Source organism: Symphalangus syndactylus, chromosome 5 (genome assembly GCF_028878055.3).
Source record: "Symphalangus syndactylus isolate Jambi chromosome 5, NHGRI_mSymSyn1-v2.1_pri, whole genome shotgun sequence".
NCBI classification, from domain to species: Eukaryota; Metazoa; Chordata; class Mammalia; order Primates; family Hylobatidae; genus Symphalangus; species Symphalangus syndactylus.
The window spans coordinates 4,748,253-4,761,084 of NC_072427.2; the positions used below are offsets into that span (position 1 = coordinate 4,748,253).

At 36.4% G+C, this 12,832-nt stretch overlaps 2 protein-coding genes across 2 annotated transcripts; both read right to left on the reverse strand.

Moving 5' to 3' along the window:
- Positions 1 to 1,168: 1,168 nt before the first annotated feature.
- Positions 1,169 to 2,127, reverse strand: LOC129481973 (olfactory receptor 4F3/4F16/4F29-like). The gene has a single exon (XM_055277026.1). It carries the CDS (start codon positions 2,125 to 2,127, stop codon positions 1,189 to 1,191), a length of 939 nt encoding a protein of 312 aa, XP_055133001.1. The 3' UTR covers positions 1,169 to 1,188.
- A 9,600-nt stretch (positions 2,128 to 11,727) lies between these two features.
- LOC129481974 (olfactory receptor 4F15) lies at positions 11,728 to 12,666 on the reverse strand. Its single transcript, XM_055277027.2, has one exon. The coding sequence runs from the start codon at positions 12,664 to 12,666 to the stop codon at positions 11,728 to 11,730; it is 939 nt and encodes a 312-aa protein (XP_055133002.2).
- Between the last annotated feature and the right edge of the window lie 166 nt (positions 12,667 to 12,832).

Here is a 12,832-nt window from a genome sequence, read left to right on the forward strand (position 1 = left end):
TCCTCAATAAAATATATGGTTCCTCAAAAACCAATTAATGATTTTGCCACATTAAATATTATCAGGTTTTAGTTTTCTTTAGCAAATATTCTCTATGAAATAAAAGTAAGTTTCTTTGGTTAAAGTCATAATTACTATGAGTGATTGAAACTAGAAGTAATAATAACCAAAAAATATGACATGCTATGCAATGTAATATGATCTGATTTTGTTTATCAAGAGGGAGAAAGGGGTAGATTCATTCTAAAATAAAATGTCTAGTTATTCCAATATGTGAAGAACGATAGTAAAAGACAAAACCCAAAGGATACAGAAAGCTGTAGAAGTGTGAGGAAGTAAATTCTGTTTTGTTACATGTATGTAACTACAAATAATGCTTCTGAATAGAAGCAATGATATATGTTAAAATTTTGGCGAAGTTTTTCACAGCTCAGCTTTCATGGATCTATTTTTTTAATCTCAGGGAAGCTTTATTGCCAAATATTACACTAAAGCAAGACTAGAATTTGGCTTTCTCTCTGAATGACATAACAAATTTATTCTTTCTTCTTTTTTAAAAAAACAGTAAATGTTATTCCTTGTCTTCTTTGTAAATGTCCTTGCCAGTAGACAAAAATTCTGTAGTTCATAGGAATCATTTTTTGTGCTTTATGCTGACTTTATATGCTCCATTATTTTAAAAAACATAGTTAATGTCCTATGAAAGAGCAAAAGTTACTTCTACTAACTTTGTTTTAAAAATAGCTTTACTCTGATAAATAGGTAACTATACTACAATCATTTCTATTCTCATATATCTGTACTACGTATACTACTGTTGTGGTTTGATTTGTGTTCACCAAATACACATGTTAAAGTTCTAACACTTAGGACTGCGAATGTGCCCTTCTTTGCAAATGTTTGTCTTTGCAAATGTTTGTCTTTGCAGATATAGTCAATTTGAGGTCACACTGAACTACACTGGATGAAGGAGATATTTCTCCCTCTTCAGAAGGCCTTCAAATAGCCTTCCATCTTACATATTTCCAATAATTACTCTTAGGAATTAAGCTTAAAAGTATAATATTTGGTTTCTAAATAATTTATATGTAACTTTTTTCTCTTTTCAGAAGCAAATTTCCCTCCCTCCTAAATGAAAAACAAAATAGACCAAATATCCTGGGGATGATCAAATTAAGGTAGGACAACTTAGGAGATCTTCCTGTAATTTACTAGTTGTCTGCATACTTTCCTCATTGCCACCTTCATTTCTCGATTCCTGAATGTGTAGATGATAGGATTTAAAACAGGAGTGAGAACTGCATCAAAGATGGCCAGAAACTTATCCAGGTGTATAGAGGGATAGGGCCACATATAGATGAAAATCAAAGGACCAAAGAACAAAACTACCACACTGATGTGAGCTGAAAGTGTGGACAGAGCCTTGGATAAACGAGCTGAAGACTGTTTCAGCACAGTGAGAATGATGACAACATAGGAAACGATCAATACGAAGAAGGAGCCCAAAGAGATGAATCCACTGTTGGCTGTAACCATGAACTCCAGTCGGTAGGTGTCTGTGCAGGTAAGTTTGATGAACCGAGGAAGGTCACAGTAAAAGCTGTCCAATACATTAGGACCACAGAAGGGCAAATTTACTAAAAAAACCGATTGAACTACAGAGTGGATAAGGCCGGTCATCCAGGCAGCCACTAAGAAGAACAGGCACATTCTTGGGCTCATGATGGTCAGATAGTGGAGAGGCTTACATATGGCCACATACCTGTCAAAGGCCATGGCTGTGAGCAGCACCATCTCCACACTACCAATGACGTGGATAAAGAAGATTTGAGTGATGCAGCCTCCAAAGGAGATGACTTTGTGCTTTCTGAGCAGGTCATAAATCATCTTGGGAGAAGTGACAGAGGAAACACCCAGGTCAATGAAGAAGAGGTTGGCTAACAGAAAATACATGGGGGAGTGCAAGTGAGGGTCAGCAGTCACAGTGAGCAAAATGAGAGAGTTTCCCATCATGCTGGCCATGTAAAACATGGAGGAGAACACAAGGAGGAGAAGTCGGATCTCCCAGGAATTGGTGAGTCCCAGGAACACAAACTCTGACACCACGGAGTGATTTGCCCCAACCATTGGTTTTGTTAGCAGTGATAGCTAGAGAACAACAACCAAAAATGTAAATTATAATCATATTAATGAACGAGAAGGAAAGAAGTCAAAGTTATGAAAGTCTATTTCCACTTTAGCATTAAAACCAACCTAACGACCAACAGGTATATAAAAATCTTATCACTAATCATTAAGGATCTAGATTAAAATGACAATGAGACCTTACCTCAGACCTGTCAGAATAGCTATTACCAAAAAGACAACAGGTAACAAATCTTGACAAGGCTGTGAAGTGAAGGAACCCTTGTACACTGTTTTTGGGAATGTAATTTGTTTAGCCATTATGAAACACACTATGGAGTTTCCAAAAAAAAAAAAACTACCATATAATCTAGAAATCTTATTCTAGGTATATATTCAAAGGAATTGAAATACATACCTCAAGGAAATATCTGTATACCTATGTTCATCACAGCATTATTCACAATAGCTAAGATGCAGTGTTCATTGACACATAGGTGGATGGAGAAATTGTGTGTTTGTGTCTGTGTGTACCTCTACAATCGAATACTCTTCAGCCTTACCAAAAAAAAAAGGGGGAATTCTGTCATTTGCAACAACATGGATGAACCTGGAGGACATTATGCTAATTGAAATAAGACAGACACAGAATTACAAATGCTGTAAAATCTCACTCCTATGTGGAATCTACATAAGTCAAACTCATAGAACTAGAGATTAGAATTAACAGCTGACAAGGGTTGATGAAGCAGGTAGAGAATGAGATGTTTTGCACCAGTACCGTGTTTCAGTTAAACAAGACAAATTCTGGAGGCTTCTTGTGAAGCATGGTAACTATAGTTGATAATAATGTGCTTCATACTTAAAATTTCTTGGAGAATAGATCCTCAATGTTTTTACCACAAAGAAATAAGTGTAGGAGATGAATATGTTAATTAGCTTGATTTATTTCATACATATACATGTATCAAAGTATCACATTGTTCACCATATATATAATTTTTATTTGTTAACTACACTTTAATAAAACTTGCAGAGAGTTGAGAGAAGAATCTAATATCCCGATAGGTTCTGAAATTGTGTTAACACGGTGTGACAACCAAGTGTGAAAGAGAAAACCTTCTCTGCTTTAATATCCCTCTGCTTCTCCCAGAGTAGTGGCTGTGATATTTCTCGTGAAATACAAGACTGGTCAACATGGGTAACAGGAATTTGACTCCAAATTCTTTTAATTTTTGCTTCAAGACTAATATATAGCCTGGCTCTAATCACACAAAACTATTTACATTTTCTCAGCTATTACATCCATTTCCAAGACCACAGCCATATTCTGGCAAAAATGTTCTTCCTCACTCCCCACATCTGGAAAGTATTTCAAGGTGTAAGAAATGTTTACCATAGCTGTGAGGTCTTGCTTTATATTACGAGTACTCATTTTACTATCCCTTATGTTGTAGTAAACTGGGTACAAGTCTAACTCACCACGTTGACTTGTCTTAAAGGCAGGGATTAGTACTTATTCACATTTGGATTCTCTGAAGCAACAAAAAAGTGGTCTACAGAGAAGAGCAGGTCCACAAACTGTTACTGGTTTGTATTATGTTAGATACTGAAGTTGAGAGTGTTTAGAAACGTCTCTAATAATTTAACATTACAGCAAAATCCAAGTGTTTGATTTTGTATTCTACTAAAGTAGAAGTCCAAGAAGCACTGAGGGAAAAAATATGTAACTAAAATAATTTGAGAAGATAATTTCAGAATCACTACCCTAGACTATTTAGCACATGATCTAAAAAGCTTAAACTACAAAGAGCATTTTGGTACAGTGGGAAGCATTTTGTTCAAACCTCTATACAAAGATTTATCACATTTTATTGTAATTTCAACTTTATTTAGAGAAGCAGCATAGCATGTCGGAAAGAATATGGGCTTCAGAAACAAAGATTTATATAATTTTTCAGCTACTTACAAGTTGGTATTGGGCAAGTTATTTAAATTTCTGAGTCTCAGTTGGTCTACCAAATTGCAATTAATGATACTAGCTTTACAAGGTAAATTGTGAGGATCAAATAAAGTTTTATAACCATGTGTCCAGTCAAATTAACTTTTATATACATAAATGCAACAAAGTTAGCCCCTATCTTTCTGTTTCCAAGATTCAACAAACTCAATACCTTTTATATTTACCTTAGAATGTTTTCTCAGTGATTCCTAAAAAAAATTTTATTTATAAGCATTCTCTAAATCCTTCTTCATTCTACCTACAGTTCAAAGATATAATTAATACAAACACTGTAATTCTAAATCATATAAGAGACCAGTAAAACTAAATCAAGCTCCTGGTGGTTTATGTATTATTTTATTTTTAAACTTTTCACATCACATTTTTAAATGACATTACATTGGAAATTATTTACTAAGCTTTGGGTCTTTTGGTCTCCATGTCTTTCATTTCTAATAAAGTGTCTATGAGACTCTTCCATCTTGCAAACTTGACAAATTCTTAAGAAATTTGCTTCCCTTGTTATGGAAGAGGATCAGTTTATACCCATCTCTTTTGAAAAGAAAATTGAGAGAAAAATATAATAACCTATGTTTTTCTATCTTCATGTGTCAATTTTTCTTGCCTATTTATCACATGGCAAATGATGAGAATCATTCATATAATCACAGAGAGTGATTAATTGCAACCTATGCTGAATTTAAAATATTGCAAAATCAGACTTTTTCTAATGTCTTTCACCTTTCCATAGGCACAATGTAATCCTAGCTCAAAAGCCAATGCCAATTAACTTCTTCAAAAATGTCAATAAACTTTTTCACAATTATTCTCTCATTTTATTTGATTCCTTATCCTGGACCCTGTCTACTTTGCTTTAGAATATGACTCATGTGCACAGCAATTCCCGCAACAGAACCTTAACCAAAACTAAAGCCAATATTCGGTTGTTAAATTTACTTGCATCCTTCCACTTTACCTGTATAGAGAGAACAACATGTTCAGGCACTCTGGGAGTTTCCTATGTTCTCTGACATGAAGTGCCATATAATATCCTGCCATAGGAAATATAAGGCTAATTATGTATACCTCAAGAGGACAGTGACCAAGCGATACTGCAAAAACATGATAGTTTAAAGGAGCTTATGGGAACTATTTGCTTTGACCAGTGCAACCAAAAGACACAAAAGTTCATAATAAGACACTAGAGAAAAAGAGGGAAACAAAAGTGGAATATTTTTGTTGAATATATTTGTGCTGTTTTGTTGGCAATAGTGATAACTACTCATTATAATTAATCCCTGAAAATAAGTAAATGTTAACTCAAAAAATTAACTCTAATCATTTTATCATCTCCAGAAAAGCCACTGTGCCAAATTTTTATTACAGTTTAAATGGTAGAAGAATGTATACAACACTTCATTTTTACATAATCACATACTGTGTAGTTATGGATATGTACCAAGATTTAGCTGTACAGAAATTCATTCCGGTGTTTAGAGCTTAATAGTAAATGAAACAACTAAAACATCCAGTGGTTGATGATAGATTTAAAAAAGTATGCTACATCCATACAATCAAATTCTCTGAAGCCACTGTAAAGCAAGTTTGATATCTATATAGTTAAAGACAACCACAACACACCATTGAGTGAAACAGGGGATACCAATACAGCACACACTAAGCTGCTGTGCATATAAATCTGAACAAGTAGACAATAAACTTTTTGCAATAAGTAGTTTTCACAGTGAGATTGTTGTGCAAGAAAACAAGGTATTTTTACTTTCAATTTTGTACACTTGTGTCAGTCAGGATTCTGCCAGGACAAGAGATGCCACACTCAAATTAGGGAACTGAAGAATAGCTTAATGAAGGCATAAAACTGAGTGGAGAAGGATCAAGAGTGACACTGGAGAGATAAATGGAAGCTGGGCTATTGTTTTCTGAGTCCACTGACTTTTTATCCAGGGGACAAACAGGGCAAGACAAATAACATCAGGACAGAAGAAAGTTGGCAAAATAGAAGAAATAAGTTGTTATATCTTTGCAGAGTAATCTAAACCCAAAATGGTAGCCTCCGCCAGTGTATCCCATATGAATTAGTTAGTGGGAATGGAGGGGAAGAAAAAGGTGATTAATATAAAACATAGCTGTTGAAATCCTCTTTCCTGTAGCTCACCATGAGGACTATTTTGATAACAGCCATTTCAATGCTTCATTAGATGAGCAGATTCTGGGTGGTGCAGTATGTGAAGAGGCCAGTAGATCTAATGGTCATGTGCTAACTCTCATACCTCTGTATCTTTAATGTGGTATAATATGACATCTTGTGGAATTACATGTCTATGTGTTAATTACTCTGTAATCTTTAGAAAAATGATTGCTTAAGCCCCTAAAGCTTTGTGTTGTAATTATCCAACTGGTGCTTGCTATGAAATTCATTTTTTCTCTTTTCACCACCAATTTTTCTAATACCTGGGTATTGCGGGTAGTATGGCCAAAGAAGTAAGGCTATCTGCGCAAAGTCTAGATCTTTTGCAGCAAAATCTTTTTCAGATTTGCACCCTATTCAAAGCTGACAGACTTTCATGGCTTTCAGCATATGGGTTGTGGTAGTATTCCTGGTTATAGCCTATGCTTCCTCCAGAAATGGAAGAAATCTACCAGGTATAGTTCTTTCTTATTAGTGACAGAAGGTGCAAGATGCAATAATTTTCCTTTGATTAAAAGAGCAAACCTGGAGGCATCACATTACTGGACTTCAAATTATAATACAAGGCGATAGTTACCAAAACAGTATGGTGCTTGTATACAAGTAGGCATGTCAACCAATGGAACTGAATAAAGAACCCAGAAATAAAGTCAAATATGTACAGCCAACTGATCTTTGACAAAGCATACAAAAACATAAATTAGGGAATGGACACCCTATTCAATAAATGGTTCTGAGAAAACTGGCAAGCCACATGTAGATGAATGAAACTGGATCTGTGTCTCTCACCTTATAAAAAATCAACTGAAGGTGAATCAAGGACTAAAATGTAAGACCTGAAACTATAAAAATTCTAGAAGATGACATCAGAAAAACTTTTCTAGACATCAGCCTAGACAAAGAATTCATGACTCAGACTTCAAAATCTAATGTGACAAGAACAAAAGTAAATAGGACCTAATTAAACTAAAAAGCTTCTACACAGCAAAAGAAATAATAATCAGAGTAAACAGACAACCTACAGAATGGGAGAAAATATCTGCAATCTATGCATCCAACAAAGGACTAGTATCCACAATCTACAAGAAACTCAAATCAGCAGAAACTACAATAATCCCATCAAAAAGTGGGCAAAGCACACGAATAGATATTTCTCAAAAAAAGATATACAAATGGCCAACAAATACATGAAAAATGCTCAGCATTACTAATCATCAGGGAAATGAAAATCAAAACCACGAGACACCACCTTACTCTTACAAGAATGGACATTATTAAAAAGTCAAATAAACAATAGACGTTGGCATGGTTGTGGGGGAAAGGGAAGACTTATACACTGCTGGTGAGAATGTAAATCAGTACAACCTCTATGGAAAACAGTAAGGAAATTCCTTAAAATGCTAAAAGTAGATCTAACATTTGATCCAGCAATCCCATTACTGGGTATCTACCCAAAGGAAAATAAGTCATTACAGGAAAAAGATACTTGCACATGTATATTGATAGCAGCACAATTCGTAATTGCAAAGATGTGGAAAACCAACCTAAGCCCCCATCGACTCATGAGTGGATAAAAAATATATATACCATGGAATACTACTCCGCCATTAAAAGAAATGAAGTAACATCTTTTGCAGCAACTTGGATGAAGCTAGAGGCTATTATTCTAAGCGAAGTAACACAGGAGTGGAAAATCAAATCTTTATGTTCTCACTTATAAGTGGTAGCTAAGCTATGAGTAAACAAAGTCAGACAGGGTGATATAATAGACTAGAAAATCAGAAGTGGGAGTGTGGGAGGGAGGCTAGGGGTAAAAAACTACACATTAGGTACAATGCACACTACTCAGGTGATGGGTGCACAAAGATGTCAGAATTCACCACTATATAATTCATCCATGTAACAAAAAAATCCCCACTTGTACCACAAAACTTACTTGAAATAAAAAAAAATTTTAAAGAAGGAAAAAACGTTTTCCTTTGCTTTGAAAAGGACCTCCTAGCATGGACTGGGCCATCAAACTCAAAATTTTAATGATGTGACAATTTCACAGTTCTCTGTAGAGTTTATTCCTTCTCTTGCGAGCATGTGTGTACTACTAAAGTATCTAATACTTGCCACTTCTTCATCTGGTTTGACAGCATAGTGTTATTAATATAATCGACCATTAAGACAATCTATAAAATATCCAAATGGTTCAAGTCTCTTCAGGCTATTTTACAACAGAGTAAGACAGCAAATATATGTGTTGTCCATTCCAAGTGAATGCTGTTTCTAATTCTCCTTTGTGAAAGAGATGGAAAAGAAAATTTACCAGATCAATGATCACATATTATATACCCAGGTCTATGTTAATCTGCTCTAGCAAAGATACCTTTGGCACAGCAGCTGCAATTTAAACTACTGCTGGGATAAGTTTACAATAGTCCATTGGCATTCTCCAGGAAGTGACTAGCTTTCATAGGTGACACACTGGTGAATTAAATGGAGATAGAATGGGAACTATTTCTATATCTTTGGGACATTTTTACACCTTTATAATGAAGTACAATTTTTGAAATACTATTTTAGGCTGGGCATGGTAGCTCACACCTGTAATCCCAGCACTTTGGGAGGCCAAGGCATGTGGATCACTTGAGGCCAGGGGTTCAAGACCAGCCTCGTCACCATGGTGAAAATCTGTCTCTAATAAGAATACAAAAATTAGTTGGGTGTGGTAGCATGCACCTGTAATTCCAGTTACTCAGGAGACTGAGCCAGGAGAATTGCTTGAACCCAGAAGGTGGAGGCTGCAGGTCATGCCCCTGCACTCCAGCCTAGGCAACAGAGTGAGACCCTGTCTCAAAAAAAGAAAAAAAAGAAAAATGCTATTTTAGACTGGGGGATAGGACAGTTTTGGTGACTTCCCTACTATAATAGCTGTAACCCACAGGACAAGGAACAAGTGTGGAGTTTTACAAACTACCAAATATATCTTTTCCAATTATACATTCAGGAAATGATGTAATGATCACTGGGAGGTTGTCATTTGGTGAACCCCACATGCACCCGATCTGAACTAGGACTCTACATACTACCAAATGCCTCCACTCAAAACAGCAGTGATGGCCCTTCAGGAATCTGGGAGTAAATGTCAACTCTGTCCCCAACAGTCCTTTAAATATTGTGATATTCCTTTTTTTCTGGTGTTTAATTGTACAAATAAATGGATATAGGTAAGTTTGAGCAAAGTACTGGTAGATCATTACTGTGTGTGTGTGTACTTAGAGTTGTTGCACAGTCCTCCCTTCTACCATTTATTAAATCAGCCATGGTGCTGCTATGTCCTCCCACCCCCTCCCAGAAAGGTAGAGTTAGGAATTACTTAATATCTTCTGGAGACTTTAGACATTTTCCTCTATATCAGAGAAATTCTGGCATTTCAACTTCCCTGATTGTAGTGACAGCCTACAACAAAACGGCTGAATGGGTATACATATACAATAAATTTTTGTAAATTAATTGACCCCATAGATGCTGGGTTTGGTGGTAATGGTGTCACCCAGTAGAGGGTCCACAAATAGGGACTGCTTTTAAGTAAAGGAGCTATTCTGATACGTTTTATTGCCAGAGATGCATTATAGTGCATGGGTTTTGAGAACCAACTCTGAATTCAAACTAGCAGACTTTGAGTCCACACTTACTACTTCATAACCTTGAGGATATTTAGCAACTATGTGCCTCAGACACCCCCTTTCTAAAATGGGGATAGTGAGATAATGAATCTGCATCATAAGATTCAAATAAAGCACCTAGAACAGTACCTAGACAATTAGAAGCACTATATGAGTAACATCAATTATTATCTCCCCTAGGACACAAACGATGAGAGTTGATCAGAGCTTCATTACCTCATGATGGAAACCTCAATTAATAGTTTTCTTTCTATATTTTAGTAACCATGTTAGATTAAAAGCCACAGAATTTTGGGAAACAGAATTTTCACACATCTTTTATAAATCTTTCAACTTTTTGCTAAAATATTTGAAATTTATCCTTCTGAGAAAGAGGCATAAATATCTTAGTGTAACTTATGTAATTCACCAATCATATTTTTGTTTCCCAAGAGAAGAAACATCATCCACTGTAAGTAATGGAATGAACTTCAAACCTATAAAATAGAATTGAATCAAGGGTCTCTGTGAATACTACCAGAGACAAAAGAACACTGTTTAACAATAAAGTTCAAGAATTTTTTTCATAATCAAAGGAATGATTTAAAATTCAGCTTTGGTAGGACTTGAACAAGCAATATGTGGTGGTGGTAGAAGTAGGGAAGGATTCAGAAATGATAAAGATGGAAGAGTGGAATATGAGCATCAAATCAAAAACAAAATTGATCTGAACGTGAAAGGGCACTGACCTAGCAATCAGAGTCATGGTTTCTGTGCCTGGCTCTCTTTGATGGTTTCCAGCTACGTGCCTTTGGGCAAACTAGTCACTGCTCAATTCTTGGATTTTAGTACGTGTAATTTGAGGGGATTGGAATAGATGGTGTTGGTAATCCACTCTAACTTTAAATTTGAATATTCTAAATATAGGACTATCAATTTTGTAGATGGCCAGACAAAGAAGCCTGATAAGAAGGCAAAAATATGTAGAGACTGGAGCAATATAAAGCAAACAGTTTAGGAACAAAAAGAATTAAAATCAAGAGAGTTAGATACTAAACAGGCCAGGCACGGTGGCTCATGCCTGTAATCCCAGCACTTTGGGAGGCCGAGGCAGGTGGATCACTTGAGGTCAGGAGTTAAAGACCAGGCTGGCCAAAATGGTGAAACTCCATCTCTACTAAAAATACAAAAATTAGCCAGGGGTTGTGATGGGCACCTGCAATCCCAGCCCTCAGGAGCTGAGGCAGGAGAATTGCTTGAACCCTTGAACCGGAGAGGCAGAGGTTGCAGTGAACTGAAATCATGCCATCGCACTCTAGCCTGGGTGACAGAGCCAGACTCCACCTCAAATAAATAAATAAATATAAAAGGAAGAGAGTTAGGTAGTAAACAGATTAATTGAATGCGTAGTTTGTCTATCGATAGAATAATCTGTCCAATAGAGAAAAAAAAGACGTAGTATTGTTATTTGTTCAGTTACATGGCACTCACCTAGAACAAGGTCTTTCAAAGTGTTAGGTTACAAAAGACATTAAGATTTAATATTTAGCACTTTAATGCACACTGTGCTGAAGGATAACACCACTTCTAATTTAATGGTGAAATTGTTACCATAATTTAATAAATTTTCAGGCATGTAATATGGCCTGAGTCTTCAGTATTTCTCTGAAATTGCAGTTTCTCTTATGCAACCAGCATGAGGAATAATCAATAGTTACACATCTTCACAGCCAACTCATTTACAAAATCTTTGTCAAATGCGCAAGACGACTGCACAGTCTCCTCATTGCCACTTTCATGTCTTTGTTCCTGAATGTGTAGATAACTGGATTCAGAAAAGGAGTAATAAATGCATCAAAAATAGCAAGATATTTATCCAGGTGTGATGTGGGAGAAGGCCATGTGTAGAAAAACATCAGTGGCCCAAAGAACAAGATGACCACAGTGACATGAGCTGACAGGGTAGAGAGAGCCTTGGCTAGACCACCAGAAGAATGTTTCCAAACAGTGAACAGAATGAAGATGTAGGAAATTACCAGCAAGACGAAGGAGCCCACAGAAATGAGTCCACTATTGACAGTGACCATAAACTCCAGTTCTTGGGTGTTGGTACAGGCAAGTCTGAGGAGCCGAGGGAGGTCACAGTAAAAACTGTCAAAGATATTAGGACCACAAAAAGGTAAATCTACCACAAAAACTAATTGGACCAATGAGTGGATAAGGCCAATGATCGAGGAAGTGGCTAAAAAGTATAGACACATTCTTGGGCTCATGATGGTCAGGTAGTGGAGAGGCTTACATATGGCCAAGTATCTGTCAAAGGCCATGGCTGTGAGCAGCACCATCTCAGTGCCCCCAACAGCATGGCTAAAGAAGATCTGAGCAATACATCCCCAAAAGGAGATGGCCTTGTGCTTCTTGAAAATATCACAAATCATCTTAGGGGCTGTAATTGAGCAAAATGCCATATCAATGATTGAGAGGTTAGCCAGGAGGAAATACATGGGGGAGTGCAGATGAGCGTCCATGGTTACAGTGAATACAATGACAAGGTTTCCCATCATGATTGCAAAGTAGAACAACAAAGAGAAAACAAAAAGTAGAAGCTGAATCTCCCGTGAGTCGGTCAGTCCCATGAATACAAATTCTGATACTACTGAGTGATTCATTCCACTCATTGCCTCAGACTCCAAGATCAGTTTTCATGTTACTTACCTAAAGGAAGAAAGAAAACGAGAATTACCTAGGCAAGTATTCCCGTTCAAGAAGGCAAGCCTCCAGCCATGAAAATAAGTATCATATTAACATCTCACACAGCCAAATAACCCTCATCACAGGCATGCT